The sequence below is a fragment of the Mesoplodon densirostris genome, chromosome 8 (assembly GCF_025265405.1).
Source record: "Mesoplodon densirostris isolate mMesDen1 chromosome 8, mMesDen1 primary haplotype, whole genome shotgun sequence".
Lineage (NCBI taxonomy): Eukaryota > Metazoa > Chordata > Mammalia > Artiodactyla > Ziphiidae > Mesoplodon > Mesoplodon densirostris.
Genome location: NC_082668.1, coordinates 70,295,711 through 70,317,789, shown reverse-complemented (window position 1 = coordinate 70,317,789; position 22,079 = coordinate 70,295,711). Strand labels below are relative to the sequence as shown.

The 22,079-nt window shown below is 36.9% G+C and overlaps 1 protein-coding gene and 1 long non-coding RNA gene across 3 annotated transcripts in view; one reads left to right on the top strand and one right to left on the bottom strand.

The window, feature by feature from the left end:
* Positions 1–2,098, bottom strand: part of LOC132495442 (uncharacterized) — an 87,799-nt gene extending 85,701 nt beyond the window's left edge. Inside the window, exon 1 of the long non-coding RNA XR_009533240.1 lies at positions 2,023–2,098. This is a non-coding gene — a long non-coding RNA (uncharacterized LOC132495442). The remainder of the gene's footprint in view (positions 1–2,022) is intronic.
* A 161-nt stretch (positions 2,099–2,259) lies between these two features.
* On the top strand, positions 2,260–21,577 carry MMADHC (metabolism of cobalamin associated D). Of its 2 annotated transcripts, none has more exons than XM_060106374.1 (8): positions 2,260–2,351; positions 2,858–2,917; positions 6,530–6,674; positions 11,877–12,094; positions 14,669–14,774; positions 15,399–15,508; positions 20,044–20,130; positions 21,059–21,577. In XM_060106374.1, the coding sequence occupies exons 2-8, from the start codon at positions 2,909–2,911 to the stop codon at positions 21,254–21,256; spliced, it is 873 nt and encodes a 290-aa protein (XP_059962357.1). In that variant the 5' UTR covers positions 2,260–2,351; positions 2,858–2,908; the 3' UTR covers positions 21,257–21,577. The 2 variants fall into 2 exon arrangements, with proteins under 2 accessions (XP_059962357.1, XP_059962356.1); XM_060106373.1 differs by having other exon boundaries at positions 15,378–15,508.
* Positions 21,578–22,079: the final 502 nt, after the last annotated feature.

The following is a 22,079-nucleotide window of genomic DNA, read 5'->3' as shown; positions in this document are numbered from 1 at the left end:
TAATATTAATGGATTCCAAATCTCAGAAAAAGCAACTCCATTCACCAAGTATTCTAAGTCGAAAATTTAGGAGTTACCTTCAACTCATCCTTTTCCTCATCTGCAACCAATGGATAGCTATGCAGTACTGATTCCTCAACTCCCCCCCACCCTGCGGCCCTTAATTCAGGCTCGCATGTTCTTTCTCATGGACACAGCAATAGTCCCCTAAGCACTTGATCCAGTGGTTCCAATTCCACATCCTTCCAACCTATCCTCTATACTGAAACCCGAGAATCTTCCCAAGACACAAATCTGATAATGCCACGACTGCTTAAATCTGCCGAGTTGCTTCTCGTTGCTTCCAGGGTTACATCCACCTTAGTACTGCACTGCAGGCTGACTATGATTTGGCCCCTGTCTACTTCCAACTTAATCCCTTGATTATTTGGGGATCTCCTCAACTGCCCATAGCGTTTTGGATTCTGTATCTCTGTCCCAACTGCTTCCTTTGACTGAAATGCCCTCACCCCTGTAATGTCTTTTCTTGGCATTCAGGCAAACAACTACTCATCTTTCAAAACACTGATCAAGCATCATCTCCACTATGAAGTTATTCCTGACAGCCTCCTGCCATTCCTCCTCTTATCTCCCACCTCTACCTGACAGATGATTTTCTATCCTGGCAAAGATGTATAACATATGGTTTCCCAGGCTCAAAAAGCTTAGGATCATCATTCAACCTCGTTATATAACCTAGACAAGTACACCGCTTTGAAGGAGAAATTATGAGTCATGAAGAAATAACAAATTGTAAGTAACTTCAACACTCAGAAGCCTCTGTGACTCCCAAGCCATGAGCTGTGCGTGTGCACGTGTGGTGCTATATGTGTTAGCTACATATCAACTGATTTAATCTTCACAAACTATGAGTTGGCCACTATTATTATTCCCGTTTTATTATTTTTTAACATCTTAATTGGAGTATAATTGTTTTACAATGTTGTGTTAGTTTCTGCTTTATAACAAAGTGAATCAGTTATACACATACATATATCCCCATATCTCCTCCCTCTTGTGCTTCCCTCCCACCCTCCCCAACCCACCCCTCTAGGTGGTCACAAAGCACCCAGCTGATCTCCCTGTGCTATGCGGCTACTTCCCACTAGCTATCTACTTTACATTCGGTAGTGTATATAAGTCCATGCCACTCTCTCACTGCGTCCCATCTTACCCTTCCCCCTCCCCATGTCCTCAAGTCCATTCTCTAGTAGGTCTGTATCTTTATTCCTGTCCTGCCCCTAGATTCATCAGAACCTTTTTTTTTTTTAGATTCCATATATATGTGTTAGCATACGGTATTTTTCTCTTTCTGACTTACTTCACTCTGTATGACAGACTCTAGGTCCATCCACCTCACTACAAACAACTCTATTTCGTTTCTTTTTATGGCTGAGTAATATTCCATTGTATACATATGCCACATCTTCTTTATCCACTTATTCCCATTTTAGAAGTGAGGAAACTAAAATAAAGAGACTAACTTGCCCAACATGACCCAACTAAATATATCAGTATGAATAAAGTATGGACTTCAGTTATTTTTTTTTAAATGTAACTGACAAATGAAAATTATATACTCTTTATAAATAAGGGGATATATATTTATTGAGCCTATTAAAGGCCTGGTACATAAAGAAAAACGTTAAGTGCCCTATTCTCAAAAAGTGATTCCTTTTTTTTTTTTTTTTTTTTTGCGGTACGCAGGCCTCTCACTGCTGTGGCCTCTCCCGCTGCGGAGCACAAGCTCCGGACGCGCAGGCCCAGCGGCCATGGCTCACGGGCCCAGCCGCTCCGCGGCACGTGGGACCCTCCAGGACCGGGGCACGAACCCGTGTCCCCTGCATCGGCCTGCGCCCCCAGGGAAGTCCCCCAAAACAGTGATTTCTTGAAAAATAAAAAAAAACTACATACAAAGAACAGAAAACTGTACCTCTTGGAGGCAATAAGAAAGTCTTAGGGAGAGAGGAGGTTTTCAATTACCTCAGTTCAGTGAGTTAATGCACGAAATTAAACGGCTGCCTAAACCCACCTCCAGAGCTCAAGCCTCCAAGCTCCCAGGTAACCCGCGCGTCACTTTATCTCCGCCCACGGCGCGGCGGGTCACTATCCAATGGAAGGGCGGCTCTACGTGGGCCTCCTGTGCGCATGCGCATCATCGGCTCGACGATCCTTCCCATCGATGTGCTCAGAAGCAACTCCTTCAGTCTGGGCACTGCCAGCTTCTGCGCTACCCACTCTGCCGTCGCGCCGCCATTTTGAAGACGGGAAGTGTCCGGGTCTCCAACACCTGGAGGCGGCGGCGTTAACTGGTACGTATGGTTTCCGCCCGCGTTAGCCCCTCCAAATTCGCCCATCTTCGGGCTGCAGCTCTCGGTGTTGCCCCTATTCGCACAGGGTCCTTATCGCTGTCCCCAGTCGTCCTGGCACTCTGTCTTTAGGATCCTTTTCGCTTCCTCATCCTTCATCTCTGCTGGCACCTTTGCTTCTGTCGTCGGGCAGCCCTGACCGGTGTTAAAATACCTACTTCGAGCCTCAGGACTCCATCCCGGTGGAGCTTCTCATTGGCCACCCCGATCTTGTCGGAGTCGAGTCCGGTTCGCGGACTCGAACCGGGCGGGCTGAGAGCCTCATGCCCTCCTCTGGGCAGCGAGCTGTGCCCTGTGGGGGAGGGGGCGAATTTTGGGGTTCGGGGAGAGCTTGGACTTTGGTCCTGTCTCGGTGGAGGGACACACAGTAGGCGGTGGTGGACGTTACCCCAGTGATCTGTTGTTAGAGCTTAATCCGTCACCGGCCTGTTTGTTTTGTCCTTTCCCAGGAATAACTTTACAAAAGGGAAGATATTTTTCGCCTGCCCTTCCCGCCAGAAATGGCCAATGTGAGTAAATTAGCCTCTTAAGAAGCAGTATAGTAATAAAATAGTTTGGGAACTCGTTAGGAAGGACGGGTTTAATGATAATGGCATTGATGGCATAATGTTTCTCGTAATTAGTGTACCAGAAATGGCAAGGGAAGCAAGGGGTGTGAATTAGGTTGATATGCTTTGCGGGTAGTTTGAACACAACATATTTCTCAATACACGTCTATTTATTTATATAAATTCGTTTTTAGAAATAAATTCAGTGCCAGCACCCTTTCAGTAGTTTTAAAAGGCATTATTTCAGTAAATATTTAGAATTATTTTTAAGCCGTTTTCTGTTTCTTTGGTTAGGTAAACTGAAGGTTTTGTAGCAGTTTCAGTATAGGAAGTCACCTTCCAAACACTACAAAGTGGGCGCAGGAGATATTATTCTCACAGGCCAGAGAGATTTATTCACTGTAACTGTGCAGCGATTACTCAAACGCGTCCTGCCATGGGGAACACAAGACATATTTTAAAACAATTACAATAAGAGTAGAAACTAATTTTAAAAGCTACACAAAGGTACAGTGCAGATTCAGAGCTTTGTGGAGAGGGAAAAGTAGGGGTTTGTGTTCACTTAATCAGAGAAGCATTTGAGGTTTGAAAGATGGGTGGGATTAGATAATCTGAGGTTTGGTTGGGCAGAGCAGGAGGTATATTCAAAGACACCCCCCCTTTCAAAAATCAGGAAGTCAGTTCTGTCTTCTTGAATGTAAGATGTGTGAAAGAGATTAGTGAGAAATAAGGTTGGATTGTGGATTTGGGATCAAGTAATAGAGAGTCTTGAATGCCAAACCCAGTAATTTGGACTTTATTCTTTAAATTTTGGTGATTTAATTAGAGCTGTGTGTTAGGAAGACTAATATGGCAACAGTTAGCCAGGAGAGTATTCCTGTAGTCAAATATGATATATTAAGTAATAGTCTAACGGTAAGACTATAGGGCCAAGTCGTAAAAGTAGACCACTAGTGTATCCCATGTGTTAAGGTGAATTTATACGTAGCCATAATCATAGGAAGGGAATGTTGTAAAAGAAGCATGTGCTACTCTCAAAGGAAAGATACTAGTTAGAGTGGTATGCTAATATTTGACCTGGCTTTATTTTGATTTCAATGAATAAATGAATCCAGTAGGTATTTTGAAGGATACTTTTATAAATCCTTTTATTGTTGGAAAGAAGTTTACATAAAACAATATTCAAATATATGTTTAAAAATTTGTGTTTGTTTATGTGCATTTTAAGTGCTGAATGGATGTTACTAATGAAACATGAAGTAGATTTGTATGTCTTCAACAATTTAGTTTGCATACATAGCATGGGTCAGGTATGTCTATGCTTCAGAGGCTGAACAGGTTCATTAAGAAGCCTTGGTGGGGACTTGTACAAACTGAAATACTCATTTCTGATATAAAGGGAGCAGGCTTTCCTTAGCTACAGTGATGTGTTGCCAACTAATGTCACCTGGGAATGTGCATCCAGCTCTGCCAGATCTTTGGACTTTGTAAGAACAGGTGAAAGTCTGGATCTTTTGTGTGAAATATCACAATTGCTCAATGTTGATATACAATTCAAATTTCTTGTACCACTGAGAATTACCATTTGTGTCTCTGAGCAGGTTGGGTACACACCCAGGGGAGGATGCTTAAATTTTCAGGTGGGCAGAATGCTCTGGAGACAGGCCTTGCATTTTGGAGACATACAAAGGAGGTTCTGTCTATCCGGATCTTATAGAAAGAGTTGGAATTTGTCAGGCCTAGGAGGAGAGGGAAAAGGGCATTTTAGCAGAAGAAATCTTGTGGCAGTATAAAAGAAGGCAGAGAAATATGGGAAAAGTTGGGTAGATATTTTTATGCGACTAAAGAGTGGAGTAAGAGAAGGGGGGATAAAATGAGTAATAAATTATGTCAGAGAAGTAGAACGACCAGTTAGGATGTATTCTTGTACTTAGGATGAGAAAGTCAGAAAGAACACAGGGCTGGATTTCAGAATATTATGTGAAAGGGAAAAAGAATGATTCTACAGTATCTAGACTATTTCAACATCCTGGTAACTATTTTTCATACCACCTCTCTAATCCTATTCCATTCTCTACACTGCCCTTAGTGGTACATTCCTTAAAACATCCTTTATTTTTATCAGTTTACTCTATTCCTCCCTGCCTACAGGTTAAAATTCTGATTTATTATCTTGATGTAACAGGCCCTTTCCTGTCTCTGTCAAGTATAAAGCCTTTTATAGTTGCCCACAAGTTAACTTTCAAGCTTGTTTTTTACTGCACTGCCTTATATCCACCTTCAGTGAACTTGTCACTCTTCTGACTACATCCTTTATGACTCCATCCCTTTGTTCCTGAAAGTCACTCATTAAAATGCCCTTTCCTCATCAAATTTCTGTTTCTTCACAACTAAGTATGTCCTCCATGAAACTTTTTGCCTATGTCCTCAAGGGTCTCTTAATTGTTCAAATCTTTTAATAGCATTTCACAGATGATATGGTATTTGTTCTTAAATGTTTTCCACTAATCTAAGAGTCAGTGATTTTTCTTTTTTAATACAAAGAGCCATATAGCAAATATTTTAGGCTTTGTAGGCTGTAGAGTCTCTGTGAAGCTACTTAACTCTGCCATTATGACATGAAAGCAGCCACAGACTATACATAAATGGGTATGGCAATAAAACTTTATTCACCAAAACAGACAGAAGGCTATATTCAGCTATAGTTTGCCAACCCCTGCATTAAATTATTCTGACTTAAGTATTTTGATTAAAGTTTATACGTGAAAGATGTTTACACATTCATCCATTGTAACTGACCTCAGAGTCTAGGGAATGAACATAAGAGCAGAAAATGTATCACAAAGGTGTGTGCTAAAATGGAGGAAAGTGGACATTGCCATAAAAAAAAAGAGGAAAGATGGTATGGTAAATAATTAGTACAATTTACAGCAGTAAAAGAAGAGAAGAGTTAGAAAGTAAATAGGTGTTGTTTCTGGAGAGGTTTTGAAAGTTCTTTATTTTGAGAATAGAATCTTATTAGTTGTGCTACCTTTTTAGTGTCATCACTAAGTAGGGCAACTTTTAGAGGTTCCCATTCTTTCTGTATGGCACTCTTAATTCTGGCCTTGGGAAAGCCATATATTTTTACCCAAAGTAACTTATTACTTGTTTTTTTGTTTGTTTTTTTGTTGTTGTTTTGTGGTATGCGGGCCTCTCACTGTTGTGGCCTCTCCCGTTGCGGAGCACGGGCTCCGGATGCACAGGCTCAGTGGCCATGGCCTACGGGCCCAGTCGCTCCGCGGCATGCGGGATCCTCCCAGACCGGGGCACGAACCCGTGTCCCCTGCATCGGCAGGCGGACTCTCAACCACTGCGCCACCAGGGAAGCCCTTATTACTTGTTTTTTAAATATTTGTATTTATTTCTAAAATTATAAATATACATGATGTTTATCCTATGGTAGCTGCTCAATAATAGTAGAATAAACATTGGTTTTAAAAGATATATTGCAATGTGAGGATTTGCCAGAGATTGTCTGTGTTAGTGTAGCATTTATATCCAGAATAATTTTGATTTTTGTGTCCTTCTTAGGTGCTCTGTAACAGAGCCAGACTGGTTTCCTATCTCCCAGGATTTTGCTCTTTAGTTAAAAGGGTTGTCAATCCCAGAGCCTTTTCAACTGCAGGATCTTCAGGTTCTGATGAGTCTCATGTGGCCACTGCACCTCCAGATATCTGTATGTAAAAGTTATTATTGCTTTACTTATAATTGTTTCATAACATTCTGAGTTGTGTTTCCTGTAATACAGTAAGTCCCCTACATACGAACCTTCAAGTTGTGAACTTTCAAAGATGCGAACATGAGTTTGCATGACCAATCACGCAGGTTAGTTCACGTGTCTGGTGTACATTGTCACATGCATGCATTCTTTACAAGTGGTTGTGCTTTTGTGTACTTTATGGTACTGTATAGAGTACAGTAGTACAGTATCTTTATTTCAAGCCCAGGATGTCCGGAAACAAGCGTAAAAGCAGCGTATAGCTGGTATTGCTAAGAAGCACCAAGCAATAACCATGGAAACAAAAGTGAAAATAATTGAGAGAGTGGAATGAGGCGAAAAGAAGGTAGACGTTGCTCATTCTTATAACATGAATCGTTCAACCATCAGCATGATTCTAAAGAACAAGGACAAGATCATGGAACACATTAACTGTTCCGATGATGTTGACAATATCGAAGAAGCGTAGAAAAGTGATGAAGGAGTTGGAGAAACTTCTCATTATGTGGGGGCAGGATCAGCATCAGCCTCAAGTCCCTCTCAGCTTAATGCTGATTCAAGAGAAAGCTAAAAGCCTTTATGAAGACTTGAAACACGGCAGAGAATCAGAGGGCGCATCTTTTAATGCCAACCATGGCTGGTTTCATTGGTTCAGGGCTAGAGCCAACCTTCACAATGTAAAAGTAAGTGTCAGGGCAGTAAGTGCAGATATGGTAGCTGACCGGGAATTTCCTGAAATGCTTCGAGAAATTATTGATGAAGGTACGTATTCACCCGAGCAGGTTTTTGATGTGGATGAGACAGGACTGTACTAGAAGAGGGTGCCAGAGGAAAAGTTACATCAGTAAGGGGGAAAAGTTGATGCCAGGCTATAAAGCAGCAAAGGATAGGCTAACTCTGTTGTTTGGTGGCAGTGCTTCTTTCCAGCGATATGAAGCTGAAGCCTCTCTTAGTTTATCACTCAAAGAACCCAGGAGCCGTTAAAAACATAGCCAGGGCTCTCTTCCTGTTGTGTGGAAGAGTAACCCCAAAACCTGGGTCACACAGGCCATTTTCCAGGACTGGTTTTTCCACAACTTTATCCCAGAGGTAGAGAAATATTGCTTGGAGAAGGACATCCCATTCAACATTCTTTTGCTGCTCGACAATGCTCCGGGCCACCCCGCATGCATGGACAACTTTCATCCCGACATCAAAGTAGTGCATCTGCCACTGAATACCATGTCTCTCATCCAACCTATGAACCAGGGAGTTACAGCAACTTTCAAGAAATATTATTTACGTCACAGTTTTCATCAGGCAGTAAAGGCAAGTGACGAATTAGGAACAACCTAATTTGACAATTTGGAAGGACTGTAATATCCACGAGGCCATAAAAAACATTGACTTTGCTTGGCATGAGGTTATGGCCATCCCCATGAATGGGGTTTGGAAGAACCTTTGCCCGCAGCTTGTTCACAATTTTTGTGGATTTGAAAGGTGGATGAGGAGTCCAAAGAGGTCTTCAACAACTTAGTGACCCTCAGCGAGAAGCTGGAGCTAGATCTGCAAGAGGACGACTTTATTGAAATCCTTGCTGTGCAACACGAGGAGCTTACTAATGAAGACCTGATGGAGTTGGAGGGCAAGAGAGGACAAAAAGAGACGAGAGGAAGAAGAAGTAACTGAAGAACCGAAGAGATTCATGATTCAGGAAGTGGCAAGGGGGTTTTCTTTATCTGAGAAGGCACTGTTAGTTTTTGAGGCACAGGACCAAAATGTAGAACAGTACATGAAGGTCGCAGCAGCCATTCAGAATGCAATCCACTGCTACCATGTCATCTATGATGAGAAAAAACGACCTACTACCCAGACATCACTGGATTGTTTTTTCAAGACGGTAGATAGAATTGAGTCCAGCAAGGAAGCAGAGCCTGTGCCATCCACGTCGGGCGTCAGTGAAATTGCAGCTTGCCCTCCATCTCCTTGCTGATGATCCTTCAGCTCTGTCATCTCCCACCTCCTCTTGCTCCTCCAGTCAGTAACTCTTCTTGCCTGTTCACCAATGCCAGCCCTGTACGCCAGCTGTTGTACTGGACTACTGTACTTTTCAAGGTACTCTACTGTAAGATTTAAAGGTCTTTATTTTTTGTGTTTGTTTTCTATGTATTACTTGTGTGAAAAGTATTATAAACCTATTACAGTACAGTACTATATGCTAGCCGATTATGTTAGTCGGGTACCTAGGCTAACTTTATTGGACTTACGAACACGCTCTCAGAATGGAACTCATTCGTGTGTAGGGGACTTACTGTATTTCTTCTTGAGGTTTTACTGATTTTCTAAAGTTGAGTTTATCCCTTTGAAAATAAAATCAGAGCTCTTGCCTAAATATTTATACCAGAAAGTTACAATATTTTTTTTAAAAAAGATGAATATTGGTTTCTAAAACTTATTTTCTTGAACTTTAGTGTTTTTCTAATTATCTTTGAACACACAGTCCTCCCTGAAACAAATCTTCTTTTGATCATACTAAACTATGTTACTACTTCTTGCCATTCTTTGCTGAATTTCTTAAATGTAGCTGTCACTTTGAGTGTTTATTAAATCAAAGTCTGCTTTTTCTTATCCATCTTGTGCACCACTATCAATCATTCTAAAATACTTTAAATCATGTCACTTCCTTCATAAGCCTCGATTATCTCCCAGTGCTTTCAGTAGCAGTGCCTAAACTATTCCCAAGCTATGAATCATTGTTCAAGGATGAAAAAAATTTTTTTAAACTCTGTGATTAGTTAACTTGGAGAAATGCTTTATACCATAGTCCTATCTTAGAGGTTTATAATACACACTAAAATATTCAGGGAGAGCTCTTAGAAACTTTACCTAATGTATTCTAAAGGGATTGCCCATGGAATCCTTTTTCATGCAACACATTACTTACAGTGTAATATAAATTCACTTGGGCATGCAAAGCCTCCCCTGGTTTTCTTGCTCCAGTTTTCTAACTCCATCTCTGATTACTCCTCAATTTTCATGATCTGAAGGCTAAATATACATCTATCATAAATGAAAGATTTGTCACTCAGAATATGTAAAGGGTTTGTATTGTGAATATACAGCCAACCCTCCCTATCCATGGGTTCTGCATCCTCAGATTCAACCAACCAAGGATTAAAAATATTTGGGGAAAAAAATTCCAGAAAGTCCCAAAAAGCAAAACTTGAATTTGCCACACACCAGCAACTATTTACATATCATTTACATTGTATTCGATATTGTAGGTAATCTAGAGATGATTTAAAGTATACAGGAGGATGTGATGTACGAAGGTTACAGTATATGTGCGTGCAGTTGACTCTTGAACAGCATGGTTTTGAGCTGCTCAGGTCCACTTTATACGCAGATTTTTTTCAAAAATAAATAAGTACGGTACAATTCTCGGTTCATTGAATCTGAGGATGTGGAACCGACTATACAGAGAACTGACTATAAATTATACTCAGATTTTTGACTGCATGCAGGGTTTGAACAGCTAACCCCTCAGTTGTTCAAAGGTCAGTAGAGCTATGCCCTTTTATATAAGGGACTTGAGCATATGCAGATTTTGGTATCTGTGGGGGTCCAGGGAGCAATCCCCTGTGAAAAACTAGGGACAACTATATAAAGAATTTTTGTAGATCAATAGGAAAAAGAAAACCCAGTAGAAAACCAAACAAAAAATTTCAAAAATGGATTTGAACAGGCTATTTCTGTAGGAGAAAACCTAAATGACTGGTAAACATTTGAAAATACGCTCAAATTCACTGTTAATATGGGCTATTTATTTAAAGAAACAGATCTGAATAATCTGTAGAACCCATGTTCTTCAAAATAGCTGGTGAGTTTAAGTTTGTGAACTGACTCCAGTCAATCATTAGTGGCTGTCTAGAGCCTTGTTACTCAGTGTGATCGGCAGACCAGCATAGCATAGCATGGCATAGCATCAGCATCATCTGGGACTGTTTAGAAATGAAGAATTTTTAGCCCCACTGCAGACCTAGTAAATCAGAATCTGCACTTTGAGAATATCTTAGATGATTCTTAAATAATTAAAAGTTTGAGACATACTGGGCTAGAGTGTTTAGGTTGAGAATCATGTGACAATGTCTGTGTTCAGCAGGGAAAAGTTCTGTGATTGATGGGTGATGTCTGTCATAGGTATGGAAGAGAGATATGGTGTTACATGGGGGCAGCCATATTGACATGGCCGTTTTTAGTCACTCAGTTCTGGCAGAGTACTTATAAATATTTTTATTGCCAACTACAGTCTGCAGCAGTTGTCCCTTCCTTTCCCTAAACAAAATTCCTACTCTGAGTATTTCTTCATTTGATTTTCTAATTTATTCTTTTCTGGATCTTTTTGAATTTTTCACGTTAGGATTTTTTTAAGTTTTACAGGAATAAAGTAATGTCTATTCTTCTGTAAGTATTAAATCCATATTAACTTATGTAGCTGGTAAACAGGGCATTATGTCACATTGGTTCGTACAAGATTTTTTTCCAGTCCATTAATGTTTTGTGCCACCAGGTAACAGCAGTTGAATGCCCCTCCCCAAGGGTAGCCACCATTAAGTCTTATGTCTTTCCTTACAGATGTTTTTTTACTGTATTTAAAAACACAAATATAAGGATGAAAAATAAATGTCATATATGCTGTTCTTTGACTTAGCTTTTTCTTTTAATGTAATATGTCCTGGACTTCGTTCACTATCAGTAAAGATTTACCATATTCTTTTTAATGACTGTCAAGAATTACATCGTATGGGAGTTCCCTGGTCGCCTAGTGGTTAGGATTCCGGGCTTTCACTGCCATGGCCTGGGTTCAGTCCCTTGTCAGAGAACTGAGATCCCACAAGCCACACAGCATGGCCAAAAAAAAAAAAAAAAAAAGAATTACATAGTATGGATTACAGTACTTTATTGAATTCTTTCCCTGGTAATGGAATTACCAATGAGCTGACACCTGGTTGCTTTGATTAGTCTTCTGGAATAACATGAAACAAATACACAGGAAAGCAAACTTCAAAGAACTATTGGTTAACTAAAAAAAATACCTAATTGGAAGAAGAACATTTTTTCAGTCTACCAATGTACTTAACTAGTAAGGAGAAAATGATTCATTTTGTCGTTCCTCTTTAGGCTCTCGAACAGTTTGGCCTGATGAAACTATGGGACCATTTGGACCTCAGGATCAGAGATTCCAGCTTCCTGGGAACATAGGTTTTGATTGTCACCTCAATGGGACTACATCACAGAAGAAAAGCCAGGTTTATAAAACTTTACCTGATGTTCTAGCAGAACCTTTATCGAGCGAAAGACATGAGTTTGTTATGGCACAATATGTGAATGAATTTCAGGTAAGTTGTTAAGGTCATTCTGTTTTTCTAATAATGCTATATTAATTTCTGATAACTGAACATATTACTTTCATTGAAAAAGTAAAAAAAAAAAAAATCTATTTAAGTCCAGTATAAAGAGAAGCAACATATATAGCTTTTAAAACCTTGGCATTGTCCTGTACATAGCCTTTGCTATATAATTTTTTTCACTTAACTACATTGCAGTCTCTTTTAGGTAATTAAATAATTCTTCAAAAATATCTTTTTTTAATAAATGTTTATTTCAAATATAAATAACTTAATTCTATAACTGGAAATTTATATTCCCTGTTTTTCACTTTTATTAATGGCAATTATAATTTATATATGGACCAAATTCCAACTAGTTTTATATTCCTCTAGCCATTTAAAAACTTAAGAAAATTTTGAGAACTCTGAAAATCTGGATACAGTAGACTGAAGAGGAGGATTTTTAAATAGCTTTTGTAAAAACAATTCCTGAGGGGTTTTTTTAATGCGTTTTTTAAACTGGTATTGCATATGAATTTTTTTAATGCATTTTAAAACTAGTATTGCATCATTGCTCACTCAAATGGAAAGTTACATGCATTTCAGAGTTTCTTTCAAACCCCGATCCTTATCATTTTTCATATTTCTGTATAGCTTCAGGTTGAGATTTTGATCAAAGCCATATGATTAAAAGCAGCAACCCCTCACAATTATGGGTGATATCAGATAACCTAACACTGGGACACAGTTGACCTCCCCTGACTTTTTATCTCAGATATTCCTTCACAGTCTTTTTGGCTCCTCCTCTGTCTACCAGTTACATGATATTTCCCAGATGTCTCTGATATTCATTTTCTCATTTGACTCGCTCCCTGGTCACTTAAGTCCTTGGCTTTCTCCACAGGCTGTGTTTTCATATTTCCTAGCTTCTTATTTCTGTTTCTGACATTTCTGGTTCTATATTACTATCTGCCTGCCAAACATCTTTATCTGGATGTCTCAGAAGTCCCAAGATTTTACACGTCTATTACTGAATTAGTCCTTTTTTCTCTCAAAACTTGTCCTTATTCCCATGTTGTCAGTAGTATGTGACTTAGTCATCCTCCCACTGTCCCAAAAATAAAAATTATAGTGCCAACCTTGACTCCTCTTTTCATCATACCCCCATAAATAGTGACAGAATTACATTGCTTCTGTCTCTGAAAGTAGCTCTTACATTATTTGCGTACCTTCAGTTCTCACTAATACTGCCAAAGTTCAGCGCCTCCTTATCTTACCTCAGTTTTTAGAGGCATTATAGTATGATGGACTGTGGAGATAGGATAAATCTGTATTCAGAGATTAACTCAGCCATTTACTTAATTTTGTGACCTTGAGAAAGTTACTTCACCTTTCTGAGCCTCTGTTTCCTTATATGTAAAATGAGGATAATAATAATCCCTGGTCTACAAAGTTGCTATGAGGATTAAACGTGAAAATGTATGTAAAATACTTATTACACTAAGTGATCAGTAATTGTTGGCTGTTACTGGTCTGTCACCTGCTCTTCCTCATTACCATATATCCTCTACAGTAATACTGTCATTAGCTTTTTATATCGCATCTTGATATTCCTCATTGCTTTTTCAAAATTTTGTAATGTGGCATAAATGGCTTTCCACAATTTTGATCCCTTATCTTTCTCACCTTACTTCCCACTACTTCCTATTCCTTCTGTTCTCCAGTCACAGCATATTTTCATTTTTTTTTAATTGTACCATTCTCTTTGACCATTGCATGCCTTTGCACTGTTATTATCTCTTGCTGGACTGTTTTTTTCCTCCTGAATTCTTAACCTATAGTCTGTCTATTCTTTATCTGTCAGACACACACGTTAATTAATATGTAACTCAAACGTGATTTCAACCTTTTCCTGATTTCTGCCAGCAAAGCAAGTTTCTTCCCCATCTATACCTCCAGAAGACTTCCGTTATAACTCTATAGCACTTCTGATATGGATTGCATTTATTTGTTCATGCATTTTTCTTCTACTAACTCTTATATACCTAAGAGTGAAGGCTGGATTTTTTACCATTGTAGTGCCTGTTCCTGTTTATAACGTCTAGTGTATAATAGGCACCCAGTAAATTTCTGTTGAATAAAAGCCTCTAAGCGCTTCCTGTTGGAGAAGCTATATATTTAATCATGTTGCTTTGTAAGTTAGTGTTCTTATCCCCATTTTACAGATTATAGAACAAAAGGAAGGATAATTAGATATAACAGAATATCAGAAGAGGTAACACTGTAAGACACAATCATGGCATGTTTTAGTTAGTTTTTTAGCCAACTTCTATTCGTATTAAGTCAGAATATCAGGGTATTTATATGTTCCTTTTTTTAATTCAACATTTTTTTTTTAATTTTCAAATATTACATTCATCATAGAGAAAAGTTTGAGTATGTAAGAAAACACTGACTATTACCCCATCACCAGCTAGGTTAGGATTACTGAAAAAACTTTCTAGGGAAAATAGGTTTATAACAGGCAAGATATTTTACTTGAACTCCAGATTTTGTTTACTTATATTTCTTATTCCGCCTTAGGGTAATGATGTACCTGTTGAGCAAGAAATTAACAGTGCGGAAACTTACTTTGAAAGTGCCAAAGTAGAGTGTGCAATCCAAACATGTCCGGAATTGCTGCGAAGAGGTATGTTGTGCTTTATTCATTTTTACACTAGTGTGTGTTAGATAATGTCACTAATTTTTTAATGTGTTGAATAATGTACTCCATAGGAATAGTAATGCTTTATAACTTAGTATTTTAATATGTCTAGCTGGAAATGATGATTGCCTGGCCAAGATAAGGCTTTCAAGTGTCCCCTGACATCTGACCTCATGCTGCCATTAGATAGGAATAGTAGAATTTTTAATAACTTTTTTCCTGAATCTTTCCCTAAAGTCATCCCACTCCTGGGGGATTATTACAGCCATAATTTCCATGAGCTAATACATTAGTACTACTGAGAAAAATCTTAATAATAAACTTTTTTTTAAATTACAAGACCAACAACATGTAACCCAACTTACTCTTCAGAATCGTTGGCAATATATTTTCATTCATCCAAAAAGAGCAGAAGTAAACCGAAACTAAATTCATTTCATCCTTTTCAAAACGAATATGCATTTAAAAACCTAACTTGGTACCATAATAATTTAACTTAATCATCATTTTTCTAAAGTATTTTATGAACTGTTTCTTTTTTAAAAAATTTTATTTTTTTCTGGAGTTTTATTCTTATTTCACTTATAGATTTTGAATCACTGTTTCCAGAAGTAGCCACCAACAAACTAATGATTCTGACTGTAACACAGAAAACTAAGAATGATATGACTGTTTGGAGTGAGGAGGTAGAAAATGAAAGAGAAATGCTCTTAGAAAAGGTAATTCTTTCAGCTGCTGACAATTTAATTTTATGATCTTATTTAAATACCAATGAACCAGTGTTTTAAAATGATGGCTATCTTTTCTAGCCTTTATTAATTCTCTGCTAATGTATTCCAGTACTAAAAAACTTAAATGTTTTCTGAGAATAAAAATACCACAATTTTTTTTTTAGTGTCTTTGAAAAACTTAGATTCTGTCCAGTACTTCCTCAGTTTTTTTAAAATTTATGTCTGTTTTAGGAAATTTGGGAATATAGTAAACAACAAAAATGTAAAATTAACTCTTCATCCCCATCTCTCTCTCCTTCTCTCTGATCCTCTCTCCCCCTCCATGTCTCTTTCTCTCTCTCTCTCTCTCTCTCTCAAGCGTGTCAAGTAAAAAGTGAAAATACCTCAGCCTTCTTAAAGGAGTAAACAAGAACAGTGTACAGTACAATAATAATATAATAATGGTATATACCCACATTTTTTTCCCATCCTTTGCTTTTAACTTAGAAGATATGTTTTGACACCTTTCCATAACATTACGCATAGATTTTATTTCATTCTTTGTAGAAATCTGTGTAATATTACATTGCATGGGCAAACCGTAAATTTTTTAAATTATTTAAAAATTTTTTTAGTCATTTATAAGTTGAAAATCAAACTTTTGCTATTACAGGCAGTGAATATATTTGTACATATATTTTTTGTACATACTTATATATTCCTAAATAGGGAATTGCTGAATCAGAGGGTATATTCATTTTAAGTTTTGAAAGATACTGCCAATTTGCCCACCAAAAAGCCTGTCCTAGTATATATGCTCTCACCTTTACCCTGGATATTAGCATTACTTTTCATTTTTACCAAACTGAGAAATGATAAGTAGTAACTTAAAGCCTTATATTTAAAAACTATAGAATTATTTATCTAAGAGTTTGATGTTCAGTTATATCAATTTCTTTCTCTACAAGATAGAAAGGAATATTCCTTTGCCTGTATGACATGTTGGGATTAGCTCACTTGGACACCTCAGCTAACTATAGTTGAAAAAATTCTCTTTATTAATTTACATACAGGATAATATTTGGAATTATTTTATATTTTCTTTAGGGTTGGATGTATGGTTCTCTTCATTTATAAAAATATTATTTACATACTCAATAGAGTATTTTATGGTAATGACTTCATACTTAAATGTCCCACATATAGCTTTACTAATAAATTCCATGTAGTAATTAATAATCATGAGCAAGTTATATATGCCAGCTAACAAAGAAGTTACAGAGAGGCATAAGACATTCTCTCTGATCTTTAAAAGATCTGAATTTGGAGAAGTGAAATTTAAATACATAATAACTCAATAAACATTTTCTATTTATATATTAAGACAATGATTAGTAAATGTATACTACCATTTAGACACTAGAGAGTTTGCTCTGACAGTGCATTGCATTAGTAAGTCGTACTTTTTGAACCATTCAAGATTCTGAGCCTCATTTGATACTGACCCCAGTATAGATGTAAGTCAGCAACAAAGACCCAACGCAGCCAAAAAAAAAAAAAAAATTTCCAGCTTTTGAAATGGCAACACGCTTTATCATGGGTATTTTAAACTTATAATGACTGAAGCTATTTTATTTTTTTATGAATAAAATATTTTTTATTTTAGACATGTTAGTGGTTATTTTAGAACCACACATAGCTTACTGTCCAAGTAAATATTGTATGTTTTATGGTTTAACTCTATTTCGAGTTTTTTTCAGCAGATGTCAGTGTTTGCTATTGATGAGCAGAAATCTTTTTTTTTAAATTAATTTATTTATTTTTGGCTGCGTTGGGTCTTCATTGCTGCACACGGTCTTTCCCTAGTTGTGGCGAGCGGGGGCTACTCTTTGTTGCGGTGCGCAGGCTTCTCATTGCGGTGGCTTCTCTTGTTGTGGAGCATGGGCTGTAGGTGTGCTGGCTTCAGTAGTTGTGGCTCGCGGGCTCCCAGCACAGGCTCAGTAGTTGTGACACACAGGCTTAGTTGGTCCACAGCATGTGGGATCTTCCCAGACCAGGGATCGAACCCATGTTCCCTGTATTAGCAGGCGGATTCTTAACCACTGCGCCACCAGGCAAGTCCCAAGCAGAAATCTTTAAGAAAAATACTTAAACTGGTTCTTTTTGTGATCATTTGGGATTCTTTTAGTTAACCTTTGCAAACATTTAAATGCATCGTTTTGTTCACCTTGTAGTTTTTGTGTATGGCACATCTTTTATTAAATTGATACATAATTCTAATGACTTTCCTAAACCATACTCAGTTTTCCTATTTTTAAGAATTATGAGGATTAATGAAATACAGCAGTAAGTGTAAATATTAAGTATGAAAATAACCTATAGAGTACAGTATTATCTAAATGTTTTTCATTAGTTTACAAGAAAGTACAGGCATACCTTGGAAGTATTGCAGGTTAGGTTCCAGACCACCATAATAAAGCAAATATCGCAATAAAGTGAGTCACACAGATTTTTTGTTTTCCCAGTGCATATAAAAGTTATGTTTATACTGTACTGTAGTCTAAGTGTGCAATAGCACTATGTCTAAAAAAAAGTACATACCGTAATTTAAAAATACTTTATTGCTAAAAAATGCTAACCGTCATCTGAACCTTCAGTGAGTCATAGTAGTAAAACATCAATAAAGATCACAGACTACAGATCATCATAACAAATATAATAATAGATGAAAAAGTTTAAAATATTGAGAGAATTACCGAAATGCCACACAGACACATGACGTGAGCAAATGCTTTTGGAAAAACGTTGCCAATAGGCTTTCTGGACACAGGGTTACCACAAACCTTCAATTTGTAAAAAATTTATCTGCAAAGTGCAATAAAGTGAAGCCCCAAAAAATGAGATATGCCTGTATTTGGAGAAAATAGGTTAAAGTTGTATATCTCTATAGCAGGGATCAGCAAACTTTTTCTGTAAAGAGCCAGATGGTAAATTTTTAGGTTTTGTAGATTATAGGTTCTCAACTACTCAATTCTACCATGTATTGTTAAAGCAACCACAGACCATATATAAATGAACAGGCATGGCTACGTTCCAGCAAAACTGTATTTACACAAACAGGCGGGCAGCCAGCCAGGTTTGGCCCTCGGGCTATCACTTGCTAACCCCTAAGGCTTGGACTTCTGAGCATCTCAGGTGAGTGCCAGAGATGCTCAGTAAGGTCTCATCACTCTAGGTGGGCCAGAAATTCACATTACCCTGTAGTGCATGACCCCTGATATCACCATTCAGCTCTCAGCCTCGCAGTTGGCACTCTCTGCTAGACCTTGAGGAATCTCACCTTGTATCTGCACAGCTCAACCCTTGGCTACTGAACCAGGGCAAATTGCTCTGCGGACCACATGGGAACCCCATTTGTGCATCTCCCTCTGCTCCAGTACCCTACGCCAGAAATTCCAGATGCTTCAACAGTTCAGAACTCTTGCTTTCTACATCCTTAGCTCAGTGACACTATCACTTTGCTTAGGCTCCACTTCTTTGCCCTGCAACAAGAGAGTGTCCCCAGACAGAAGCCTGGAGCATATATGGGGATCACCTTATTTGTTTCCCTACTCCGCTGCAGTTTTGTCTGCCTATTGTTCAGTGTCTAAAAACAGTTGCCTCATATATTTTGGTCAGTTTTATATTTTTCAGCAAGTGGCAAGTTTGATAACTGTTACTTTGTTATGGCTGTGGGCGGAACTGTGCCCTTGTCTTTAAACACTTATGGTCTGTCTTTTTTTTTTTTTAATATTCCAATCTGATTCTAATATTTGCTTCTAGTCTTTTTACTGCTTAGACTTCTGATAAAGCTAATAAAGACATCGTATAAATTAGGATGGTAAGACCAGGATTTTAATACATGCACGTGGTCTGTAATGTTTATACACAATACAAAAGATAGAGAGGTGTATAGTGAAAAGGAAGTATGCGGTCCAGCCCTGTACCCAATCTATCCATTTATCTTATTATTTTTATGTGCCTTTTCAGAAATATTTCATGACTATGTGAGTGGATAGATGTGTTTTTGAAGGACACACAAACAAGTACATGTTTTTAACCAACTTTCATTCAAATTAATGAATGGTCCATATCTTTTCATTATGAATATTTTGTTTTCCCTTTCTTACCTTATTTCTAATATCTCTGTAATGATACAAAATAGCAACTGTAGGTTATAATCCATGACAAATTTGGGAGTTAATAGCACAGAAGTGATTAGAAGTAGTTCCTAAAATAGGAAATAATTTAGAAGAAAAAAATATACAATTTAGACTTTTTAAAAGAAATGAAAATGTTATATGAACCATTAATCTTTTGGACTGGTGAAAATAATCTTAGGACTTTACAGTCTTAATTTATCATTAGTTTTAATTGTTTATTAATCTTATTGTGTTCTCTATCTGAAGCAAAAAGTATTTATCTTGAAAAGTGTTTTATTTATTGAGAAATAAAACACTCTGCTGCTGCTTTGAGCATATTAATTTGTGCCTTTTTCTATGCAGTTCATCAGCGGTGCTAAAGAAATTTGCTACGCCCTTCGAGCTGAAGGCTATTGGGCTGACTTTATTGACCCATCATCTGGTTTGGCAGTGAGTAATTAAATACATTTTGAAAGCCAGATTATATAATTTGAAGTAGGAATTATTTTTATTATAAAATTGTTTATAATTATAACCTTGGTAAAAGACCACTTAAGACTTTGAAAACCTCACAATTTTATGCAAAGAGGTACCAAGAGTCTGTTGAATTCACAACTTTGAGGGACCTCTGACACTCATAGTTAAGCTTCTCCATCACTTTAAATTTTTTTCATTAAAAATAATTTTTAAATTTATTTTCCATCCTCATTAATAGACATTACTTGAATTACATTGAATTAGTGTGTTTACTGTTCATTAGTTAATAAAACTTAGTATCCAATAGTTTCATTAAGGAAGAAACACTTATTTTTAGAATTAAGAAAATATGGATGGTAAAGAAATATTTAGAAAAGTAACTTTTTGGAAATTAACATTTGTAAAGCTATACTTTAAAGAAAATAACTGAACCACTATTGTGGTCATATTTTAAATTCTGTGTATATCTTTCAGCTACAAATAGTAATTTTTTCAATCTTAAAATAGGAATATATACTGTTTCTTTTCAAAGTCAAGATTTAGTGAGTACTAGAAATGAAAAACTTACTCTGATAGTTTTCTTATCTTAAAAATTACAAAGGTGAACCATAGATGATTGCCTAAGGCTTACTTCATCTCTAAAGGTCATATAATATTATGCATTTGGTTCTAGGTAACATGCAGTCTGCTAGATCATTCATTTCACATTTCCAGAATACACAGGTATTGAGGGGAGAGGAGGTATTAGGGCAGTTAGGTGTTCCATGTGACCTTTTTATTTCTTATTTGATTTTTTAAATATTCAGAGTATTTATATAGATCTGTGTTCATATTTGCATAAAAATTATTACTTCATTATCTTTCTGGCTAATGAAAATATGACTTTTTTTATTTCCTCCAGTTTTTTGGACCATATACAAACAACACTCTTTTTGAGACAGATGAACGCTATCGACATTTAGGATTCTCTGTTGATGATCTTGGTTGCTGTAAAGTGATTCGTCACAGTCTCTGGGGTACCCATGTGGTTGTAGGAAGTATCTTCACTAATGCAACACCAGAGAGCCATATTATGAAGAAATTAAGTGGAAACCAGTAATGTCAACGTATTTGCTCTGCTATTTGTAACATTTGGGATGATCTATACACTGTCAAAGGCTGCAGTTTTAAAAATTTACTTCCTTGTAGGTATTTATTTCAACATTTATGAATTTACTATATTGGCAAGTGGTTTGTGATTTTTAAATTTCAAATGTTTGTTCATAATATCATTAAATTCATCTTGAGCACATCCACATTGTATAGAATGTGATAACTAACATGTAACCAGGGTATGATCTCATATTGTTATTTCTCTCCTTAATTGGAAAAACCTCAGTTTTAATTATTTTTCTCCAAAAATAAATCATACATTTGGTTATGATATGTGTTTTTTCATTGCAGTATTTTCAAAATATAATTCTTAAAGATTCCTAAGAAACTACAGTATTAATCTTCTTTAAGTTTGTTTTTTGGTTTTTTTTTTTAATAAATGCAGTTGAGAAATCTGGATTCAGTGTAGATTTAACTTTTTTTTTAATTTCTTTTTACTGTATTACTTGTTAGATGTCCTGGTACCATCTGAGTATTACTTTGAAATAATGTATGTACAGGAAAAGAAGAATAAGGATAATACTAAAACTTTACATATAAAAGAATATGAATCTCATCTTTATACATAATGAAAAATAATTCTTAACTCCTGGGTTGAGACAGATAAATGTAGTTTATTCGCAGACAAAACTGTGCCTCAGCCGCTAAGTCATATTTCTCCAAATTTAGCAATAGATGGAAACTGCAGTAGTTTACAGAAATGTCTCATGTGGGACAGAGTTGTTTTTACAGCATTTTAAACTTAGACTCATCTTTGATTTGTCTTTTGT

Bases quoted from the DNA above. Each gene is read 5' to 3' on its own strand.
- MMADHC (XM_060106373.1), top strand. The intron at 14,775-15,377 runs GTATGTTGTGCT...TTTCACTTATAG, and splicing joins TCCGGAATTGCTGCGAAGAG to ATTTTGAATCACTGTTTCCA. The intron at 15,509-20,043 runs GTAATTCTTTCA...TTTTCTATGCAG, and splicing joins GAGAAATGCTCTTAGAAAAG to TTCATCAGCGGTGCTAAAGA.